This window comes from Stylophora pistillata, chromosome 2 (assembly GCF_964205215.1).
Source record: "Stylophora pistillata chromosome 2, jaStyPist1.2, whole genome shotgun sequence".
In the NCBI taxonomy this organism is placed as follows: Eukaryota; Metazoa; Cnidaria; class Anthozoa; order Scleractinia; family Pocilloporidae; genus Stylophora; species Stylophora pistillata.
The window spans coordinates 57,363,445-57,388,661 of record NC_142520.1 but is presented as its reverse complement, the minus strand read 5'-3'; the positions used below and the strand labels follow the sequence as shown (position 1 = coordinate 57,388,661).

At 36.2% G+C, this 25,217-nt stretch overlaps 1 protein-coding gene across 1 annotated transcript; it reads right to left on the bottom strand.

Annotated features, from left to right (window-relative positions):
- Positions 1-8,629: 8,629 nt before the first annotated feature.
- Positions 8,630-24,883, bottom strand: LOC148740601 (uncharacterized). The gene is made up of 21 exons (XM_088749702.1): positions 24,867-24,883; positions 22,474-22,545; positions 21,945-22,016; positions 21,081-21,164; positions 19,718-19,789; positions 19,153-19,224; positions 18,852-18,923; positions 18,470-18,541; positions 17,750-17,824; positions 16,536-17,532; positions 16,232-16,313; positions 15,699-15,764; positions 14,797-14,841; positions 14,374-14,424; positions 12,728-12,784; positions 11,790-11,846; positions 11,398-11,445; positions 10,793-10,849; positions 10,545-10,592; positions 10,011-10,062; positions 8,630-9,047 (listed from the first exon to the last, which is right to left on the bottom strand). The coding sequence occupies exons 1-20, from the start codon at positions 24,881-24,883 to the stop codon at positions 10,031-10,033; spliced, it is 2,148 nt and encodes a 715-aa protein (XP_088605828.1). The 3' UTR covers positions 8,630-9,047; positions 10,011-10,030.
- Positions 24,884-25,217: the final 334 nt, after the last annotated feature.

The window sequence follows — 25,217 nt, the reverse complement described above, 5'->3', positions numbered from 1 at the left end:
TTGCCTTTGATTCCAAGAAACTGCAGTTTCCTTAACAAAACAGAATCTATTGTATCGAATGCCTTACGCAAGTCCAAAAAAACTACTCCCATCATAAAACCCTGATCAATATTTCGCCGGATTGTGTCCGCGAAAGATAGAGCTGCAAATGTTGTTGAGTGTTGCTTGCGAAATCCACACTGGAATGGACTAAGTAGACGGTTTTCTTGCAAATAACTTAATAGTTGAGTATGCACCCCTCGTTCAAGTAACTTTGATATTGCGGGTAAGATAGATATGGGGCAATAATTGTCAGCATTGTCTTTCCTCCCTTTCTTAAATAATGGAATTACATAAGCAGCCTTCCAGTTGTCAGGAACTTTGCTCTGAGATAGTAAAGCATTAATTATTGCTGTAAAAGGCTTAGTGACCATGGCAGAAGCGTCCTTTAGAAGTCTTGGTGGAATGTTATCTAAGCCCACAACTTTGCGTGATTTAAGTCGTCGGATTTCAGACGGAACAGTAGATTCAGAAATATCAGTAAACAGAAAAGTAGAGTTCGTAGCTTTTGTTAAAGATATACTTGACGAGGGGTTCGATACAGCATTTATAAACAGTTTGCAAAGGTTGATAACTGTATTTACAAAGACATTAGTGAAAAAATTTGCGATTGGGCTTTTTCAATTATTACTTTACAGTCGACTTTGAGGTTTGGTGATGGTATTTTGCTTTCGGAGGGCAGGATTTTCTTAACTGTTCACCAGAATGAGTTGGGATCGCCAGCATTCTCGTCGATCAGCCTTCAATTGTAGTTTTCCTTTTCCTTTCTGATTAAAATTGGTAACTCGATTTCTTTTCCAGTCTGAGAGAAGTCCGGTAGTGTGAGCTTTATTTCTGTAAATAATCCCTTTGTCTCATTTGACGTTTGATATAAGTATCGAGTCAAGGACGGCCTTTTGCAGTTAGAGATCACCTGCAGAGATACCGCATAGCAACGCCATACTAGAGAGCAAGCACTCCAGTGATCTCAGACAATATAGAGGTCACAGAGGTGTGCATTCAAACAAAGAATACAGCGGATAATAAGTTAAAGGGTATCCCAATTCGAGAAACCTAGTAAGTTTTAATCAACAGCTTCCTTGGAGTGTATCAGCAACAAAATCATACGTACTAATACTGTTGCGAATTTTGCCGCTTTTATCTCTCACGTCGGCGGAGCAACATGAACAACAGGGCGTCTAATCAAGGTATGTGAATAGAAATAAAGACTTGTGAAATCAACTGAGAGGCTTTTTATTTTCATCGAAAACAAGATATCAACTTATTATTGAATACATTTTATTTTTTGAGCGAAAAGGTATACATAACGCTGCCGTAATACGACATTTGTACTCAAACTTCGATGTCTTTCTGTACTAGATGAATCCGCGAATGATCCAGTTAAGGCTCTAGAACAAACACAGCTATTATCTGCATCGAAAGGAAAAAGGAAATCTAGTTACCACTGCTGTGTTCCCCCGATGCAATGGCGACTCTCGATATCATGAAGAACTTGTCTTTCATCGCATTCCAAGCGGAAAAGAAAGCGAAGATCTAGAAATTCGTAAGTGATGGGTTATCAAAATTCGCATAGACGAAGGGCCTGATTTCAAGGTAAAGTAATAAAAGTTATTAAAACAGTGTTTTCTATTGCTATACTTCACTGCTGTACCGCATGATCGCCTTATCTCTTAAATTTGACGTGTTTAATCAAGAGATTACAAATAGCACAAGGGTTTGTTAGAGACATTTTCTTGAAGACGACTATCTACCCCCTGATAACGCAGGACGACGTTTACTTAAAAGAGGATCTGTTCCCTCTCAGTTTGACTGGTCCTCAAAAAGTCATAAGAGAAGAAAGATCATTCACCACTTGAGTAGGTAAAAACAACTTTTAATGATCTAACTCATTAACTTGATTCTGGTTTTAGAGGATAGAATACTCTATATTTTCAGAGAAACACAGACTGGCGAGAGTGACATGGAGGGAGATACCGAAGCCATTGGTTCCCAGGAACCACCAATCCAGGATCAATTAGAAGCCCTAAAATTGGAACTAATGCTAAGGACCCAAGAGCTGGAAAACTGCAAAAGAGAAACAACTGCTGCATTTTAAAGGCTAGAGCAGTCAATACACAGGTAGATAAAGATCTTTATGAAGCAAGGAAACCTGCAGCTCAGGAGCTTGCTGTATACAAGTTTAGTCTGGAAAGGTTTTCTACAGATAATGACTCAATAAAACATAAGTAGACAACAAGAAAAACTTGGCTTCTTTCGGGGACACAGCAACTTTCGCAATTTCGTGCTTATAGTCACGTACGAAGAATACTCTTTCCCAGTTTCCTGCTCGCACTAATAACGCTTTCATGTATCGAAATCCAATACGGCGGACAACACATCATATTGTTCGTACTTTCCCACCACCGCAGCCAGATTTGTTCAAAACTGGACAGGCTCAAGCATAACGTGTTTGAACTGCCCTTGAGTCTGAAATCTTTTATATGTTTGAGAAAGATAGGCACTGCAAATTTATATTTTTATTCAGCCCAAGTAGTTTAGATCTGATAAACATCATCTCCTCGACATATCTTGACTCGTACGTGAAGCAATGAAAGTAGCCGGCGAAACCTGGCAGAGAAGCCGGCGAACTTCGCCGGCTGCCGGCTCTTATACACAACCCTGATTATTGGTTAAACCAACTGCACAAACAATGACTGATTGTTATGCTACAGGGGAGAGGCAAAGCCGCTCAGGGGCGCGGAATATGCAAATTATAGATGAATTGTTTATGTGTTTTGGTAAGACCTAGATTGGGATTATTTGAGCAAGACCTTGCTCACAGATTCCAAATTCATATATCCTCTGTCAGTAGAAAATCAACCGACTTGGTGCAATTATCTTTATTTTATGTTGGGAAGTCCACCAATGTGGCCCTCAAGGGAGGATGTCAATTGTTATATGCCTGAATGTTTTCGAACTCTTTATATCCAACCACTAGGGTAATCATAGACTGCACGGAAATTCATATGAAAACCCCTAGCTCCCTCTTACTACAATGTCAATTATATTCAACTTACAAAAGCAATACTACCCTTAAAGGTTTAGTTGGAATAACTCCTTATGAAGCAGTTTCCTTTGATTTTAGTTTGTATACTGGTGCTATATCTGACAAGAAAATCACTAGGTGTAGTGGTATATTGGGTTTGCCCGAGGAATTAAGATTCAGTAATGGCAGACAAAGGTTTTGATGTTGGAGATTTGCTATTAGAAAAAGGAGTACAGCTCAATATCCGTCCTTTCCTACAGAGCTAAACTCGGTTTTCATGAAAGGATATACAGCAAACTAAAGCAATAGCAAGTCTTCATATTCATGTGCAAAGAGCAATTAGGAGAATCAAAGAGTATCATTTTTTTGGTTCCGATGTGCCACTTATTTTTTCATGTTACCCGTAGTTTTTTAGGTGCTTTCCTGTTGTTTTAAATTGTTTCGAGATATTTTCAGGTAATTTCAGATGGTTTCCTTGGGGGTTTCAGATGGTTTCAGGTGGTTTCATCGGTGGTTTCAGATGGTTTCAGATGGTTTCAGGTGGTTTCAGATGGTTTCAGGTGGTTTCAGGTGATTCCAACTTTTATTAACTACGCTTAAAAAAGCCAAGTTTCTCTGTTACTTCAGGAAGGCCAGATAGTAACTGAAATTGAAAAAGACAATTATTAACACTGACAGTGAGTTATTTGAATGGTGCAAAAGTAGTAGCTACATGTAGTGGCCCATTCCATAAAAATGAAGAAAAACTCAAAAAGAAGCCCATTTAATGATCTGAATAATGAACTGCTCCCTGTCAACTGTTCAAGAGTTTACTTGCTCAAGTTATCTTTTGGATCAGATATAATTTCTTGATTAAGGATTTGACTTCAAATAGTATCCACATGTATCCATCCAAAGAGGAAGGCTGTTAAGAATACAAAGGGGAATGGTATCTCAAATGCTAAAATTTGTAAAGGAACAAAGTGGATATTCCAAGGGGTAGGTGGCTCACACCAAAAACCTTCTGAAGGGTATATGGGGATGCCTGTTTTCTAGAAACATTGACACTGCTTAGCCTCAAGTTTTGTTTGTTTAGTTTTTGTTTTTTTGGAAAAAAATGTTCAAATTACCCTTAACGTATGACATAACAAACAGAGTTCAACACTGAGTCCATGCCCAGCTAGCACAAAATTTTCTTCATCGACTTTTTCAAGAAGCATGTATAGTCAAATGTAACTAAGAAAAAAATAAAAGTAAAAAGATAATTTACAAAAATTAATTTTAATAAAATATGACCTAAACCTGAAAAGGTTAATTAAAATTAATATTTTATGTAAAGCATAATTCAATCTGAAATGCAACCTTTAAAATTAGCTTTGTAATGTTTGCCATCAACAGTGAAGCCTTCTTCTGTCAGAACTTTATTCCCCTCATTTAGCCAAACAATCAACTTCTTCACCTTGTTCCTGAGAAAAGTAAGAAAAAAGTCTAAGAGTAAGTCTACGTTTGAGTCTGGATTATCAATTAACAGTTACCCATTACCTGTGATAGGGAATGATAAAGAAGTTATATCCACAGCATAGTAAAATCAAACTCTACTAACTTTTTCTCAGCACAATTAGCAATTGCAATTGGATAAACAGCTAGAGCTAGCACTCTATTAAGAACCACAGAGCCCTTTGCCAGTTGTGATTGTTGTGTTTCACGGATTTAAGTCAGACGAATTACTACAACTCAATACAAACTCAACATCTATATTTTCAACATGGCGGTTGTCAAATCTACAAGGTGCGCACGTGGCATGCGTGCGCATATGTGACAGATACCGCGGGCCGGCATGCCCGACATAGCAGTGATAGCTAAATCAATTGGAACAATTCCAATACTCTCCCTGCAGTACAAACAAACAGTGTTATCATTATCAGAAGCAGCATCATGCAGTACATGTATGTGCACAAATTGAAAGTGGATTTAAATGTTCATCTTAGATTCAGCCATTTAGATAACTAAAAAATTTTCCTTACCGGCAAGAGGTCTTCCAGTTCGTTTCATGAATAAACGAGGTCCTATCAATTTATCCAACTTCAGCAGATCTTTAAGTGGTCGCTTTATATCTAAAGAGAGACAGGCGCGACCACTGTGTCGGCTACTGTAGCAGGCGTAGATAGTGGCGTCTCCAATCCAAGCGATCCAAGCTGTCTTGAGCTGCCGCGAAAATTCGATCTTCCAGCCATTTCCGAGTCAAACTGGTGAAAATTTAATAATTCCCTCACTAACCTAAATTGATCTGAAGCAACCACTAGCTATTCAACGAGATTTTTTCGTCGTAACGCTCTTCTAATTATTCTGAAGAGGGCTGAAACATTAACAGTGTCCTTCTTTGGCGACGAACCAAACCACGGTGGGTCGACTTGTCCACCATTTCCATCGACCAGATGGCGGACGCATACTTCTGCAATGTCCTCAATCACTCCTCATGAACTCTCTTGATTTACAAAACCAGCCGTTTGATACAGTGTACCAAATTTTGCCTGGATCGAGCGACAGTCCGAAAATTCGGCGAAGAGGATATAACTTTACCGTCATGTCTCGTTCGCGCCAATTTTTGTATTACACGCGACGAAGCACTTTGTTATATATTTAGTGTAATTAGAGTTGACAACAAACCATTTATGGATACATTGGAGATCCCTAGGCTTGGGAAACTATTCTAACTGTCCCGGTTTAAAAAACACACTCCAGACTCATTAATTACATGTGTTCACAACACAACCTTTTTAATCTCGATCCAGTCCCCCCACACGGGGTGGCGCCTGGCGCTTACAAAAGACAATAAACAAATGAAATCGCGTGTCCATACATGATCTGGTTTTCATTTGAACAGCGCACTCAAGATATACTTAGCACCTTCATCCACCGCAAACTGTGCAGTCATGACAGATCTGTAATTTTGCTAATTCGATTTTCTTGACTACCCCGGAAATTAGAACCCATACCCAGCTGTGAATTTCAAAGTCGCATAAAGCTCGTCATGTCGTCTGAAAAGCTCCAAAAAGGGGTAACATCTTTCAGATAACTTCTAGTTAATTTCAATTGATAAAAATCCAAGGTTCGGCTTCACTTGGAATTCTAGGCTGTCTATCTGCCCCTTCCCATTAAGGTTGGGAGATAAAGAAAACCATTCTGCACGGTTTATTTGACACGAACAGCATTGTGACGCATTATCCACCCTGTAGATAAAGCCCAGGCAAGACATGGATAGAATGAAAATAAACTCAAGCATAAGGTCTAAAAGTTGTTTTATTTGAGGCTCTGGTTTACGGTAAACACGACTCCCAAATTCACAACTTGTACATACTTGGTACAATTTTCGTAACTCCGCCATTTCCCTCTCAAAACCATTGTCATGTTGAAGATATTTTTAATTACTGTAAAAGCCATGTCGTTGATCACATTTGTGCAAAGTTATCCAACAGCTTGAATACCACATACTACAATGAACTAGAATTCTCGATATAAGTTAAAAAAATCTAGATATGAACTACAAAATTAGACATTGAAACTCCACGAAATATCTAAGTTAGCGGTATTCTTAGACCTTTTGCTTTAAATTTTTTTTTTGTTTTTTGAGTGAAATATCAATAACGTAAACGTAATATTAATGAACGTCACTGTAACTCATGACTATAATACTCACAAACGAGTTATGAAACTTCCAATAAACAAGCTATTTAGATTATCACTATATACTACAAAACTCTGATAAGCGGCGTCCTAACCTGCATATTTTCCTGTTTTCCTTTTCCCACACTTTCAACGATGTTATTCATTATTCTATTTTTTATCTACTAAACTAGAGATAACAATGAAATTTAACAACTGGAAAGGTAGTAGGAGCGCAGAATACTCGCAAGCGAGTTGCGCATATAAACTATTAATATTTTTATAACTGACTGGTCATTAGTTAACCAAACGTTAGTTAAGTTATTTGGTAAATCTGCGCTCATGATGAAACGTCTGAATTGCTATAATGCTCGCTAACCAGTCATAAAAATTCTAAAAACTATTTAGATAGTCATTATACTACCAAATCTCGAACGACTGACATCCTATTCAGCAATTTTTCCTTTTTTTGTTATTTTTACCTTTTTTCGCTAGAGATTCAAATGATATTGAGCGACTTGATACATACGGATATGAGCTATTTAGATTGATGTGCTGCCAAACATCTTACCACAGAACTCTTAACCATTAAAATTTCTAAGTCATCCCTATAATCTGCAACCCCACATAACGATCGTCGTAGCTTCGGACTTATTCACCTATCGTGCTTGCTAAAGAGTTCAAAAACGCTAAGAAATGATCTATTTGGATTATAAGTATGCTATTAAATATTTATGAAAACTACGAATAACTATGGAAACTACCAATAAACTATAAAAACTACCACTAAACTATAAACATTATCAATAAACTATAAAACTACCATAAACTATAAAAAACTACCAATAAACAATAACAACTAACAATAAACTATAAAAACCACCGATAAACTATAAGAAATATTATTTAAAAATCATAAACTAGGAATAGATTATAAAAACTACGGCTAAACTATAAAAAACTAACAATAAACTATAGAAAGTACTATTGAACTATAGTAACTACGACTAAATTAAAAAATTACAACTAAACTATATAGACCACGATTAAACCATGAAAAATTGCGATTAAACTATAAAAACTATGAATGAACAATGTAGACAACAGTTTATTCATAGTCTATGAAGACTACGATTAAACTATACAGACTACGACTAAACTATGCAAATACAACTAAACTATAAAAACTAGAACGAAACTACAAAAACACAACAAACTAGAAAAATTACAACTAACCTATGAAAAATACAAACTATGAAAACTACGAATAAACTAAAACTACAAATATAATATAGACTGTAAATAGATTGTAGAAACTACAAAGAAACTATAGAAATGACGAATAAATTAAAAAACTACGAATAGATTTAAAAAACTACGAATAAACTATGTTGATTACGAAAAACTGTAAAACTACGACGAAACTGAAAATAAATACGAATAAAGTATAAAAACTACGCATGAACTATGTAGACTACGAATAGACTATGAAATATACGAATAAACTATAACAACTATTACTAAGCTGCAATATACTACGACTAAACTATAAAAACTAAGAACTATGAAAATTACGAATAACCTATATAGACTACGTTTGAACTACAAAGACTACGAATAAACTATAGAAACTACGAAGAAGCAATACTAACTGCTACTAAACTGAAAAAAACTACGAATAAGCTATAAAAACTACGCATAGCTCATTGAGACTACGGGTAGACTACAAAAAACTACGAATAAGCTATAAAATTATGACAACAATTAAAAACGACTTATACACTGTAAAAACTACAAATAAACCGTATAGATTACGAATAAAACTAAATAGTCTACAAATCAACTATTAAAACTACAAATAATCTTTACAAAATATCAATATATGAAATATCAAAACTACGAATAAACTAAAAACTACGAATAAACTCTAAATAACTATAATTAACTATAAAAACTCTAGTATGTGGAAATGTGCCAAAAGGAACAGAAATAAGACATCAGCTTATTATATATGTAATAACTGACTAAAAAAAAAGGTTGAAATAACACAAACATGAAAAAAAAACTGCCATTACACGCTTATTAATTATAGTTCAAGATGTTCTATGCTAACTTTACCTTGTTAATATACAATAAAGAGCTCAGAAAACTTGTTCACTAAAGTATTGATTAAAGTTAAGAAAACGAAAATATTATTTCACCTACTACGCCACAGATAGTATACTTGTTGATTACTAGAATCACTCTGCTCTATCTATTGAATTATTTAACTTTTTTTCTGTCCTCCCAGAACTCAAGATTTCTTTACTAGTGGTATATATATATATTCCTTGGACGCTTTCTGGGGCAAAGAGAGAGAACACACTGGTTAAAGATTGCATGGTCGAGTAGACAGGCAGGCAGATCGTCCATTTCATAGTCAGGCAGATAGTTAAGCTGACAGTTAGGCAGATATAAGGGTCTTAGTGGAGTGATGGCCTTTACGGCTAACAGTAAACATTTTGGCCAGTTTTTACGCCTAATGGTTAACACCTCAACCCATTGAGACCCTTGGATATGAAGTATAATTCCATTGTTATTATCATAATTTTTTTTACGATGAACTTTTTTAACGACAAACGGTTATGATTTTTCCATTTTTTACGCCTAATGACTAACGGTTCACCACATTGAGACCCTTCGATATGAAGTCGAGAGTACTCATGCAGTCTACTAGACACCCAGAAACGTTTTTGGTCAGACGTTTTTCAAATCATGCATCACCGAAGTAAGAGAATGAATTGATCAGTTTGAAGAAACGTTGTTACTCTTACTGGCAAAAGTGATTGGGATGCATGAAAAAAAATATGTGTCAAGCGACTTCGAAAAAATACAAGGAGCAAATCATAACTAGAACCTATTACGCTTCCTTCAGTCTTCATCGCCAAACGTAGCTTTGATCATTGCAGGCCCCGCAGGTGCAGTAAAATCTCGATTTTTAAATTGATTTCATTACCAAGAAGTTAAAGAACTATTTAACAGTTACACTGTTTGACTTCAAAAGGAAGTCAGTTTTGATTCAGATTATAGAGAGGTTCAAGAAACTGAAAGTTCCAGTAATCAAAAACCAACTCTTTATGTATTTAAACGTCCATGCATCACAACAAAACTTGAGGAGATTTTCATGTTACATCTCAAACATAAAACTAACCACATAAGCTTTATAAGATATTTATCAAAACATAACTTCATGAGGCAGTTTTTCATAACCCTCCAGTCAGTGGTATTCAGTATATTAATTAAAACAAACCTTATACATATTTACCTTGGTTCAAAAACAGAGAGCTAAAGCCTGGTATCAAACATTTCTTCTTCCCCTGGATGGAATTCGAAAGGAGAAAGAAATATTGATTTTAAAAGTTACTTTAATGTGACTATATTGTTGCAAGAGATTGTAAACTGATTACCGCTATCACAATTGTAGCTGGTCTGTATTGAAATGTTTTGAAAATTAAGGTACACAAAATCATAAACACCATTTCTATTTAAAGAGATGTACCACAAGGAAGCTATGTTTTCTCTATTTGAGCAAATATCTGTATCGTTAAAAATGCTTAAAAAAGTGAGACAGCTCCACATCATAAATAGCAGTATTTTAAGAAAGGTTTTCACCCTCCATTACAAGAAAGTATAATAATACTCAAGTGCTTATTTTATCTCTCAATGAGGTCACTTCTGATGTCGATCTGAAAACTTCAAGGCTTCTTTAAGCAACAAGGTGGAGTGATTAAGCGTCATCGAATGAAGCATTGTGTGGACCACTTTTACCTTATGTTGGCTAATTTATGAGGAATGTTACCTTCTTTTGCGAAGTCCATGTCAGGTTTAAGCACTTTCTCTTCTTCAACTTCAGAAATAATGCATTTGAAAAAAAATTACTTTGGTACTTGATCGCTCATTCTTTTCTCTACTTAAGCGTTTGAAAAAGTCATTAGTCCTTAACCAGTTTTCAACTAGAATTTGTCCAGCGCCTAACAAGTTAAAAGGGATACTTCAAGAACTCATAAAATGCCTTAATATATTTAATAACTAATCAAAACCACCTACTTTTGTCACCAGGCAATGGGATCTCTACGCTTGCCACTTGCTCCTCAGATTCACCAGCTGTGTTAAAGCATAGGTATTAGTTACAATGAAGTACTGTTCATAATTACAGTCACTGTTCCTGTGTAGGCTGACAAAAATGCCATCAAATATTTAAATAAAGTGGTCTGCAGAGTAAACCGGCCCATGGTCTGCTATTAAGCCAGAAAATTGGCCTAAGGTACCCGTTAATACCATAACACATGTTAACACTTTAACCTTCTGAGTGACCAATCAAGAACCACTCTCTCTCCTTTACCTTGATCATGCTTCTTAGATTCACCAGCTGCGTCAAAGCAAAATTGTTAATTAGGATGAAATACGGATACCTTTGAAGCTAATAATGAGATTTCATTGACAATTACCGTCACAGTCACTGCAAAGTCTAAGATATGCCATCAAATAGATACAGGAGTCTTTATAGAAAATCCGTCCCACTGCCCGTTATCAAGCTAGAATATTGGCCCAGCCAACTGTTATGTTCATAAACAGCTTGCCCTGTATGCGGGAATAAATGCAACATATGTTGGACAGAGTAAAGTTACTGAAAAGCAATTCACTTTTATTACCTTCCTCAGTTGGCTCTGTAGGCTCAGACTTATTTTCTCCTTCTTGACCTGCACAAATAGAATTAAAATGGATTGCATTAATCCAGTCATTTAAATTGATTTGAATCTTCAGAACCTTCGATCGGTGTGTAGACACTTTTACTTAAATTAGTTGTCAACTATTACTTTCCTTTAATCTATACTTTCCTAAGAAATTTATTTATTTAATGAAAAGGACATTAGTACTAGTCGTTCGATTTTTTTTACTGAAGCGTTTTAAAAAGTAATTAATCTTGAACTAATTCTCCACTATAACTTATCCCAGTGACAACCAAGGTAAAAAAGATTCTTCAATAACTGATGTGGAGCCTTGACATCTTGAATGACCTATCAAAAGCTATTCTCTTCTTTACCTTTGTCACTGGGCCAAGGAGTCTCCTCTCTCTTCACCTGCTCATCACATTTACCAGCTGTGTGAAAGCAAAGTTGTTAATAAAGTTGTATAGGATTTTATTAAGAATTACAGTCACTATCACTGCTTAGGCTAACACATTTGTCTTCAGCTAGATACAGGGTAGCTCAACCCACTGCCTGGTATCTGGGTAAGGAACCACCAGGGACAACTCATAACCTGAATACTCGAGAGAGAGTGTAAACCCAACACTCAGGGTCTTAAAATAATTGAGAAGAATGTGCTACCTTTCCATAACATCAAGAAATGATTAGATATCCTAGTCTTCTCGGATAGGGACGAATAAATGGAGGTCCCGTCTCCTGCAGGGTTAGGGGCAGGAGACGTTAATTTCCCACGCACGAGATTACTGTGTGATGGATGTCCTCCCCTGGGGTTGGATGGGTGGGTAACAGGACCCCCGTTCATACCAGTGTTTACTACGCTGAAGGGGCTATCTTGTATAAATATAGATGCCTACTTCTACTTCTAAACAGTCAGGTGCGAGCTTTTATCGCCTTACGGTCACTTTTGTTTACCGTCTACAGATCCATTGTGATATTTAATTCAAAGCAAAATGGCGCCTTAAATAATACTAGGCAATTTTGAATATCACAACGGTCGATCGGTATTTAGACACTTCTACTTGCAGGAATAGTCAATTATTACCTTCTTTTTTTTAGCTTCTTTAGAAAATGATTTATTTGATAGAATACTAAATTACTAGTCAGTAATCCACCTTTTCTTCTACCTAAACGTTTTTAAAAAGTCATTAGTTCTTAACCAATTTCTTCAATAGAATTTTTCCAGTGACTGCTCAACTAAAAGTGAGGCCTCGATAGCCCATAAAGTGGCTCAACTTCTTGAGCGACCAATCAAAAACCATTCCCTTTCCTTTACCTTTGTCACTGGGCCCTGGAATCTCTTCACTTTCCACCTGCTCCTCAGATTTACCAGCTTTAATAAAGCAAAGTTAGAATAAGGTTATGTAATGGACTAAGCTAAGAATTACTCTCACTGTCACTGTATAAGCTACAACAATTCCTGTAAAATAAAGAAATGAAGCGGTCTACACAGTAGACCCATTGCCCGCTTATAGGCAGGCAAATTGCCCAGTTGGCCAGCTGTCAATATCATGAACAACTCGCACTGTGAGCAGCAGTAAATGCAACATATGTTAAAAAAATTCTCATTTGAAAACAATCAATTAATTTTTTTACCTTTCACGGAGGGCTTTTTAAGCTCAGGCTTACTTTTTCCTTCTTGAGCTGCATAAATAGGTTTTAAAACGATTGCATTCATAATAATCAGGTTGGGGTACCAGGGACAGCACGTAACCTCAATTTTGAGGAGTGCATAAACAGTCAGCCTTTGAATGCTATCACTTCTTAAAATCTTCATTAAAGGGCCTTTAATTTCTGGTCCTGGATTATTGTGAGGAGTGCATACTCTTGACCTACGTGTAACAGTTCCGGTAGCTTTTTCATAGCAGTAACAAAAAAGGACAAGCCGGTGCTCACTTTCCTTCAGAATTTTTTATGGCTCTTTATATCATTTAAGTCAAGGTCCTATCGATGAAACGCCCAATAATCGCGATATCTTTTGAATCTTGTGTCAGTAGCTAAAAGGTACAGTTACAACTACTGTCCGTCAAAAAAAGGTCTCTTTCATGCACCTAACTTATCCACCATTTACCTACATTTTTCTTTGTCTGTAGATCCATTATGAAATTTGTTTCTAGGTAAGATAAAACCTTCATAGAACTAAGTCACAACATCAGAATCTTATATCGATGTTTAGGTATTCCCACTTAAATAATGATAGTCGACAATTAATTACTTTCTTTTCGTCTTCTTTGTCGGTACTGGCTTTCTCCATGGTGAACAGTGACTGCAACAAGATAGAGAGCACGCTTCATTTGACTAACATGTTGGTTGTTTCGTAAAGGCTCAGAAGTTAAGTAATCAACTTATTCAAGTCATGATACGTTTAGATATAAACATAACTTCTTACCCAAATAAGGTAATTTATTACTAGAGTAGGAACAGCTCTAGAAAACATGCCTGAAAAGCCTCAAACCTCACAATATAATTATACGATTATTTTACTTATATTCATCCTCACTGATAGCGATCCTTCGAAGGTTTCAATCAGGTGTTGCTAGTTTTCTCGGAAGACATTCATTTGTGAGTACCTTTGACGTGAATACCTCTAACTGCAAGTTTAACACTTCTCTGACAACAGGCAAATTTGCCAATTAGAAGTTTTTCAATTGCGATGATCTTTTTGGTTCAGTAAGAGAAGGAGGAAATACGAGGCTTCTCTCATGAATACACTGATTTTATTGCTGGTTATAACGTTAATAATATGGAATACCGATCTCCTCCGCGGTATTATACAAAAAGAAAGAATACAATCAAGTATTCCGTGCGCCAGCTCGGTAGCACCAGCCAATACTTTGCGTGATACAAGACATTCCTTGATTCATTGTTTTGTGAAGTAGTATATTTTGCTTTAAAAAAAAATTAAAATTGAAAAGGCCTTACCTTTCACAGTCTTTTTAGTGGCTGGTTGGATGTCAAAACCATCCTCATAATCTGTTTCAAGGAACAAGTAGAGTAAACCATGTCATGAGGCTTTTGGTTCATGTTTTCTTCTTGAATACATTACTAAACAATTTCATTTTCTATTGGGTAATATCCATGTATTTTCTATTATTTATTGATTGATGAAATATACAACTAAGCTATCCGACCAAAAACAAAAAAGACCTGAAATACTTCGGTCAAGTTTAACTGTAAGCTTTACGTTCAGAACTGGATGCGTGCGAGCGTAAAAAATTGTCCGAAAGTTCTAGAAATCACGATGAATTTTCTAATTTCTCGATGGATATAAACTTCTTATGTTACACAGCTCATGTTTACATCTGCAAGATTGTGAGTTTTATTTCAGTTAACAAGTAATAATACCTGAGGAAGATGCACTTTCATCCCCTCTACAGGCTTGTTCCATCGCTGTCGACAAAGTTAAGGAATATTTTTAAGTTAGAGTTATTTATCATATAATAAAACCAAAAACCCAAAACATAATGATCATTATCAATATATAGATATCCTTCATTTACAACACCCGTATCGTATGTGGGACGAGGGTATCTTTTTCCCATGATACACTGGGCATGTACAGGTTGCTAAAGGAAAGGGAGGGGCATCTCACCACTAGAGGTAAAAGGTCCTTAAGGAAAAGTTTCAACAAAATTTTTAAACGTATCTGAAGAAAACCAAAGCTGGTTAAACTAGACGTTCTTCTTGCAGTTATCAACCAAAAGTGATAACGCCAAATTTAGTCACTTTTATGTCATATGGAAAAACTTTTTGAATCTTTTCTCTCTCAAAATGCACCTAAAGAATGTACCAGAACAAAAAAGGAATGCTGTGGTTTTATTCTAGGTATTTCAATTTGAAATAGCAAATATTCTGGTACATTTAAAATAGACTAGATACACATGCCAAGGAAGTTATGTTGCAAAGTAAGTCATGGCATAACCATCAACATCAGTGTCACGGTTGAAAATTTTTCGGGTCGAATAATGTCCTTGGTATGTTTCCCATTAGGTGGTTTTACTTCACTATTTACACAGTTACGCGAAAAATTTCCAAGGTAGAGAAGGCGTATTTCATGTGTATTATATTGATCAACCTTATTAACAATTTCAATATGATTTATCTTTTTATCGCCATATTTATATTATTATCTAAACATAATTTTTTATAGTCTCAGGTTTTATACACGAGCCTCTGGCTCGGACAACTTGGTAACCATGCCTCACGTAAAGACAATAAACTTGATTGATTGATTGATTGATTATTACCCTCTTCGTTGATAGCGTGTGCATCTTCATTTCCACCCTGTCCCTGCTGATCATTGTCTACTTCTTCTATGTTATAAAACAAACAAAAAAAATGACTTGGTCTTCCCCAAACAGAGAATAAGCCACTGTCAGGCTTTTCCAAACCTTTATTACACAAAACTCATTCTACAAGTCAGATTTGTATTAATCTTATATTGAAATTTAAGACAGAGGTTGATTCCTTTATATTTTGATAATGATTTACAAATTTCCGCTCCATTCTTAATCAAAATGGTTTGACAAATGGCTTCAATTTGCGTCAATACTCGTAGAACATGGCTTTGATCGATCAGAAATCGATCAGAAATAATTATTTCAACTAGCGACGCACCCCACCCCGCCCATGAAACGTGCTCTGCCCCCATTTCTACCCACACATTTAAAGTCACTCTTTATTCCTTTTTGTACGCCTCAGGCGTAAAAAATTTGAAATTCGAGGTGTGAAGTACCATTATTGTTATTATGGTATTTTAAAATGGAACATCAAACTGTACCTTCTTGATTTTGCCCTCTGTTGAAAAAAGATCGAACATTCGACCACAGCTTCCTCAGTTTTGGTTTTAGTATAGCTTGCACCTACACATCAGAAATTTATGGGATAGTTAGTGCGAGACTTTTGAATAATCTCTATTATATTCAAGTTGGTCTCCATGGTCATAATCACCTCTTTTTCATTTCTGATTTTCTATGTCAATCGTCACAATTACAAAATTAAGTTGCCTGCCTACCCTGACACCAGAGAAAATTTGAACGTGACAGTATGTCCTATTCAATAGTGAAAATGAATAGACCTGTTACCTGTGGAGTAGAAAGCGTATACAGCAGTGGGTTGATAGCTGAATTGATCGGAAGAGCGAACACTGCAATCCACACTGCCAGATCACCAGGGGGATCAAATGTTTTCTCGACGTGAGACTTGATGCCGATAGCAATGATTGGTATCCAACACAAGAAGTCGGTCAGAATGATGAAGAACACCCTTTTGGCAAGTGCTTTTTCTCTTTTGGCCTGTGCACTTTGTGCTCTTGCTCGTATTTCACGCACAGTTCCATGTGCGCCGAGCCGTCTGCTTGACGACCATGATTTCAACAAGATGGCAATATAAGCCACCATAATGAAGATGAAAAGAAAAAAATTGAGAACGATAAAGATGGAAGTGGAGTATTCCCAGCCTTCTTGTAGTTGCGGGGAAAGCTGCAGGGGCAAGCACACTACGTTCTTGCCATAATACCAGTCACCAAAGTAGTACATTCCAGACAAGGGAAGGAATGCCATAATGCCTCCAACCAGCCAGATGACTGCACACATTATACGAGTCTGCCTTGGTGTAATTTTTGCAAAAGTGTAGGGAAACACAATGTTCTTGAGCCTGTCCCATGCAATCAGAGAGATCATCATAACTGACACCTCACTTGAAAAGACAGACATGGCGCCATTGAAATGACAAAACCAACCAGTGCGCCACTCGTAGTCGTGCAGGTAGTATTCTCCTGACCATTGCAGGTCTTTTATACCTATAGTGATAAGGTAAATACCCATGATGCCGTCTGAGATTCCCAGATTCACCAGCATGATAGACTGGACCACATTGTTATCAGGGAAAAAATACTGCCACCCAACAACAAACAAAGACCCAAACAACGAAAGAAGACCAACAACCCAAAGACTTCTCCTTGGAGCAAGGTTACGGAACATAGAGTGACAGCTTGCGAAGTTGTCATTGAAAAAATAGTCGCAATCGGCATCCTGCCTGAAAAGATCGAGGTGGCAGCACATGAGGTTGGTGTCCAAAGTTCTGGAATGAAAAAAAAACTGCACTTTATTATTACATCACTGAACGTTAATAAAAGCATATGCTTACATAAAATGAAGGGAAATTAAGTGATTTACGCTAGACACCTTAATCGTTAATGATCTGAATTCAATTAATAATGTTTAATTGATTAATATGATAGGCTGTTATTTAAGAAAAGATGTGATCGAAGGAAATGTATTTATGGACCGAGTCTTACACTCTTATAATGTGCTTCAACTGCCTGGTAAAAAATCCTCTGGGGAGCTCAGCCATCAGGTTGTAATGTATGAACCTGCAGTTTTGAGTAATAATTAATCAAACATTAAGTCGGTTTGTATCGTAATTCGCTTCACAAAATATATTTGACTTATTTCAAAAAGTGTATTTCTAAGAATAGAATTTATGTTATCATATGACCCGTCCGGTCCCACTCGTGCAATTCCTAAAAAAAACCATAGTGAAAGATGAAAACGCCGACCGACACTAGTGTACTTACACGGCGACATTGTTCGCTGTTGTTTCAAAAAACGAGTGACAGCAGTGAACAAACAAGAATAAATCAGTCAAGATTTCCGATGAACTTTGAGTTCCATGTTTCGACTCGAAAAAGAAAGGAAAAGTTTTCACATAGAAATTGTTTTTATGATTTCCCACGCGCGCTGGTCTATTGAGTCCGATTTATGTTAAAACAAACTTTTTGGTATTTTTAAAAACTCAATTAGTCAGAGGTCATGTGATAAAATGCTTATTGACAGAGTGAGGTCGGGCTGGACTGGGAAATAATTAGCTCTCTTGAGGCAAATAATGTTCCTTCCAGTTCGACTGAACTCGTCAATAAGTACATATCAATGTTCAAATAGACCGTCCAAAAAAAAAAAAAAAGGAATAGAAAAGTTTTGGTGTCTAGATAAGCATCTGTAATTTGCCGTGAACTTACAAAAATCGCAATTTATGAGTATAGCTGAAAGTCGTGATGGAAACGTTTTGTATTTCATTGCCGAAGATATCGCTGAAATAAAGAACATAATCACTTACAATTAGTAGGTAGAAAGTTCCTTACAAATGTCATTTTCCTCATAAAATTACATTCAATGGCTGTAAAACTATCTGGTTCTCAACTATGTGTGTTTGCATTTCACTAATATCCCCCCTTGCTCACTAAAAGTATGTTTAAATAAACGGTTCTTTTTGCACTGTCTATTCTACTTCATATTCAAATTTTTAAAGTAAGATCTCAGATTTTAAATGCTTCTATTATACTCTCCCCATTACTTTAAACATGCTAGCATGTTTTTTTCTTTGTAATTAACCGTACTCACAGAGTATTGAGGTTTTTGACGCCCTCGAAAATTTTATCTGGCAAAGCCTCAATTTTGTTCTCCGAGAGATATCTTAAACAGGTGAAAGGAACAAAAGATAAATACATAATTTTAGAAACATAATGTGATTTCAATTGGGTGTTGCTCATCACATTTAAGCGATGTTGGAGTTAACATTTCAATGATGTTGTAATTTTGGTTTTATCAACTGATTTGATAAATTTGAAAGAGCTGTTGAGGGGCTATGTGGTTTGCCAATCAGATCATCTTGGGACAAGGTTTCAACTCTGAGTGTACTTACAATTCGAACATTTTTACCAAGCCCTGGAACTGATCTTCATGAAGCCTCTCAATTTTGTTGTAGCCCATTTTCCTGAAAAAAGAAACAAGGAAAGCTTAGACTGATATACCCAGGTGTACCTGTGGAGTGATATCTTTAACACTGTTTTTTTAGTCACTACTGTAGTTCAGGCAAGGCAATGGCATTTCTTTTCCCAATAAAATAGCTCTTTATCTTCAAAGAAAAACATCAGACATAAGTATAATGCTCTCAAGGGTAAAATCGAAAACTTCTAAGTTTATTCCCAAGCGCCTTAAGAAGGTCTATTGTTTAAGCTGAATTTGAAAAATTATTTATGATCCATTTCCTGTTACAAATTACAAACTTATTGGGGTAGTTTGATCCTCTAGTACAACAACATAATATACAACATATAAAGGGGACAAAAACGTTTTCCATCTAAAGGTAGATTATTATTAGAGTTGTCATAAACTAGGAAGCTATTATATTTACCGCGTTTGATGTTTTCAAGAAAATCCTTAAAAATTAATCTTCAATCTTTTATGTCCATGAGAATCTTACTCACAGAAATTCTACCGCTGTAATGTTTCTGAAGATGTGCGGTGGCAGATTTCTGAGTTCATTGTTTGACAAATCCCTGAAAAATCACCACAGTTACAAGGAAATCCCTAATAATAGAATTATAAGCTAAAGTGTTTCATAGAATTTTACTTTTCCAGTGGCTTTTGGAGAAGAACTTTCAAAACTGTAGTTGACTTGTGTAGTGGCTTCCCCTTTTCTTACTGTTTTTATTACTTACGTATGATGCACGATCCTCGCAGTAGATAGCGCTATTTAAGCAATAGCGAAAATCAGACCTGAAAAAAATCAGGCCTGTACGGGACTCGAACCACTGACCTCTGCGATACTAGTGCAGCGCTCTACCAATTGAGCTAACAAGCCAACTGGGAGCAGGCCGTTAAGTTGATTCTGATTGTATCTGATTGTATTCTGGTTGTATCTGATTTATCACTTTCACGGGTTTATTACGAATCAACTTAACGGCCTGCTCCCTGTTGACTTGTTAGCTCAATTGGTAGAGCGCTGCACTAGTATTGCAGAGGTCAGTGGTTCGAGTCCCGTACAGGCCTGATTTTTTTCGGGTCTGAATTTCGCTATTGCTTAAATGGCGCTATCTACTGCGAGGATCGTGCATCATACGTATCTAATACCGCAGTTCAAAATATATGAACTTCATATATTTCATTGTATCTGATTTATCACTTTCACGGGTTTATTATGAATCAACTTAACGGCCTGCTCCCAGTTGGCTTGTTAGTTCAATTGGTAGAGCGCTGCACTAGTATCGCAGAGGTCAGTGGTTCGAGTCCCGTACAGGCCTGATTTTTTTCAGCTCTGATTTTCGCTATTGCTTAAATAGCGCTATCTACTGCGAGGATCGTGCATTATATGTATCTAATACCGCAGTTCAAAATATATCAGCTTCATATATTTCATTGTATCTGTTTTTATTACTATTACTATTTTATCATCATTGCTATGATTATTACTATTATTATTATTAGTATCATTATCAGCGTTATCACTTGCACATCATCCGTTGGTTAATGGTTATCATATGTTAAAAACTGATACTTTATCCAGCAAAAAGAAAAAACAAAGTGCTTGTTAAGGCTGCTACTAAAATTGGAGCTTTTAAACATTTAAACCCCCAAGTATCTTACGATTACTTAACAAAGCACATCAACCGCATAAAATAGCATTCTTTTCTTCATCGAATCAGATTCATCGAATCAGATTCAAAAAGTCAAGCTGGAAAACTCCATATTATTTGAGCCGTGACGGCTGTGCTTTTGTAAACAATATCACAAAAATGATCATTTGGTTGTTCCCAATTATCTCCTTTGTTAAATAAACATTTCACTCACAGATGTATCAGCTTGAAAAGGCTGTTAAAAATTCCATCTGGCAGACTCTTCAACTTGTTATTTGACAGATAGCTGATGATGACAAAACAGGAAAATTAAATCGTCATTAAGTCTACGATCTGAAATTTATAAGTAACTTAAAATGAATACAGATGTTGGTCATCAAAAATACTTAAAGGGCTGAGTGATGCCATATGCGTACAAAGTGTGGAGTATAGTACAGAGCATCTTCAACAATTATTGTGTTCCTTTCGCTAATTATATATATAACTCAATATTTATAGCAAAAGGTAAGAGGCAGCTGACTATTTAAATTTTCTTCGGCCACTTAACACTGTTGTCTAATGATGATAAACGCGGACTCTCCCTTTGTGATTATTCCAACGAATTGAAAAAGAAGTAATCAAAGTCATGATTTAAGAAAATACCAGAATGACTCAATACAGAAAGTGTAGTAACAAGTTCGATTGTTTGGTGAACGAAATGCTTTTCATCAGAGACCTAAAACCCACTCTGATCGTGCAAAGCGATTCAATTCGCGCAAAAGTATTTGGTTAATTAGCTCCTAACATATTTATGCTAATTTAGTGTTACACCTTGCCACAAACTTTGTCATTTTTATTTCTCCTTGACAATGGCGTCATGATGACACCGAAAGGTCGGCTTTTATCGTTGGTTTTTGCCAGTCTTTGCATTTCCAAATCTTTATTGATAACGATCAAGTTATATTATAATATGAATAATCGTCCTTGAGATTGCCATGGCTGAAAATAGCTGGGACTTGTTTTTTTTTTTAAAGGAGAAGAAACTTGAAAAAGAGTTAGACGTTTTTTGCAAACACATTATATTTTTTATCATACTCACAGCTCGTCCAAATTAGTCAAGTCTTCGAAAACGTAATTATCTAGCCTTACAATTCTGTTGTCTTGCAGCCATCTGATTAAAAGTTAGAATAAAATGACAATAGTGGGTAAATTTCCATCACATTATCTAGCTATCAAAGGTGAGTCTTTCAAACTAATTTAAGATACACAATACCGGTCAACATCCTGACTTTTTGTTGAATTTGATTTCTGATAGTTTTCGATACGTCTGGGGCTGTTCGCTTAAATACTCGTATTCCTATTTTGAATCGTAGTGTGCAACACTGCTGTAATTTGCTGTTCAGGAACTGGAGCATCCATTATGCGTATTATTTTGCTCATTCATCAAATTAGTACATCACATGGTATATGATCTCTTACTGCAGTATTTATACATGTTTCCAGCTTTTTTTTTTTCAGAGTGACATATTAGTTTTATCTTATGCCAATTTGCAGAGTTCCGATTTCTCATATAAATAATTTTGATTTTTCCCATGTTATATGTTTAAAGGTTTCTTTTCAAAACTCACAGTTTTTTCAATGCTCTTAAACCATCAAACAAGCCCTCTTGCATCTCTATCAGGTTGTTGTCGTTAAGTTGTCTGTATGAACAGAAGAGTTAAAAGAGTTTTACAATAACTTAGTTTGAATATCCCGGAAAATACATCATTTGGACAGATAGGCTTTCTGAAGCTCAAAAATGTATGAACTATCATTTATTGATTTCGAAAGAAGTTCATTCGGCATTAGTACGAACCTTGTTTAAGTTTTAACTTAAAACAGTCATACGAGGCTTGGCTTCAAAGGGACCTAATCTTTTAGACCACCTCCTGCTTTTTGTTAGATAAGTCATCGTGTCCTTGGTCATTGATTGTGGGCGTCTGTTATCAGTTTATGTGCTATTATGTGGACTGAAATGGAGTATGCACTATTTAAATAAAATTTGTGTTTTGTGGCACTTGTGAGTCCCCTCCTGAAAGGGTAAGCTTGAGGGTTCTTTTGAATAATTTTATAAAATACCGGTTAGTTTAAGTCCTCTTTAATATCAGTTTTTCAGGTGGACCTGTTTTGTCCGTGATCCATCTCACGGCAATTGTCCACGCCACCATCGTAAATTTTATTTCTTTGCTTCCTTAGATATCTGTATAACTTTAAATTTTTAAAACCTCAATTCCCTTGGGTGGGTGCCTCGTATGGTGTCCTGTTCGCGCCTTTCCCTTTTGAATTTTTTTCTTAAAGTTATTCTATTTATTTCTTCTTATCCTGTATAAAGTATTTCTTCATTTATTTCCTGGTAAAGATTTGAAGGAAAAGACAATCCATTTGCGCTTCCCTCTATCTTTCCTTTTCATGCCAGCTACTCTTGTACAAATGAAACAAATGAAAATTTATCAAGGGAATAGGGATTGGAGTTTACAAAACGAAGACCGCCGACGTATATCGAAATGTGATCATTTATGAGAATGAGAGGATGCTGTAATGAGGATACACCTTTACTGTTTTAATTCTTGTCACTCGCTTGTGTTCATTCAGTCGTCTGTTATAGTTACTATCAGTATTGCTGACCTGAGACACGTGATGTGATAAACCAGATTTGCCCGTTATTACTTTTGTACTTGCCTTCAAGATTTGTTATTTCTTTAAATCGTTTTATATAAAAATTTCAGCTTGACTAATTGGGAAAATACATCGCTTGGAAATTTCTTAATCATGTTGCCGTTTAACCGCCTGTAGGTTTTGAAAACTTTGTATTAAAAATACGTGGAAATGTTTAACTCCAGTTCGCTTACTTTTTCATTGAACAATCTGATTATTCTGTAAGAACTGAGCAGGAAAAGGATTTTACACTGGATTTAAGGTTAGTTCTAAGTAAGTAGAGCAGTTTTCCGGAGTCAATCAGTTGCTGCGTGGGATATTTTCTTTTGAGTGTTCTCTGGTTCGACTTTGTGAACAAACAAATTATATTTACCTTCTGTAACATTCACGAAACCCTCTGTTTTCTTGAATGACATGACTAATCTTAGGGGATATAAGGTTCGAAAATTGAGGAATATCACTTGAGTAAGGGACAGAGGGAGGAGAGAGGGATAGGTTTGGGAAGTGCTGGAAGTAAATGTTGCAAAAGTTTATATAGATCATCTGCATAGACGACTTTTCACTTACAGCCACTGCAGCTTGACTAATTGGGAAAATACATCGCCCTGTAAATTCTTGATCTCGTTGCCGTATAACAACCTGTAGGTTTAAGAACTTAGTATTACTAATACGTGGAAATTTATAAATCCTGTTCGAGTTTCATTGAGATACTAGGGACCTTAAGATCGAGGTTTTTAGGTATTTCCTGCGAACTGCTAGCGTCAAGAAGTCACGTGACCAGTGCCTTGCCGCCAGGTTTGCAGTCTCAGGTTCACTTTTGTACGGTTAGACCACGCTCTAGAGGTAAGTGATTACCCGCAAAGTTTTTTACACCCTAAAACATCACAATCCCACGTTTGAGAGAAACACTACTATTAGAACTCTTTCGCGTGTGAATCATATTTTTCATAGAAACGTAATTTTGAAGACGATTTCTCAGCTAAAATAGAAGTGAAAGAATGAATAAAAACAAATATGGCGACTGGCTACTTGTTATTAAAACTGTTTTGTCAGTCGGATTACTTTGAGGTTAAACAAAAGCCAATTTCTGATGATATGTGAATGTATGGGTGTTCATTTTGTTTCCTATCTGGCTCCATTCAGACGGCCAGGCAAAGCTGCTTCAAGAAATAAGAAATCGAGATATTCCTCACTCGACGACGAGCCTTCAGAACTACTCTATGTCCAGCAGATCTTTGTAGTCTCGCTTAATTTAAAGAGGATCAACGTGTTCTGCTCTCATTAATTAATCAATAAAATCCGACAAACAAATTAATCCACAACCCACCTTCGGCCAACAGCCATCTTGTTTTTGTACTAATTTCCCATAATTAATCAGTGCTACCTCCCGCAAATCTTAAATCCCAAATATCGGCAGACAGCTAACGGCAAACCGCCAACGGCAAACCGCGGTTTTCCGTTTGCGTTAATATGGTCATCTCTCGAAATTAAGATCTCCACGGACGTAAAAACAAACATGAAGTGCGAGGTCTGCATTAAGCTGAGGGAATGCTTGAGGGTTCTTAAAATCATTTTATAAAATAAGTTTAAGTTCTTTTTAATATCAGTTCTCGTTGTGGACTTGGTTTGTTCGTGGTCCATCTCATGGGATTGTGTATGTCACCATCTTGAATTTTAT

Coding starts and splice junctions, on each gene's coding strand:
- LOC148740601 (XM_088749702.1), bottom strand. Junction 18,924..19,152: donor TTGGTAAAAATGTTCGAATT/GTAAGTACACTC, acceptor CACCTGTTTAAG/ATATCTCTCGGAGAACAAAA. Junction 17,533..17,749: donor TTGAAGCACATTATAAGAGT/GTAAGACTCGGT, acceptor TTTTCATTCCAG/AACTTTGGACACCAACCTCA.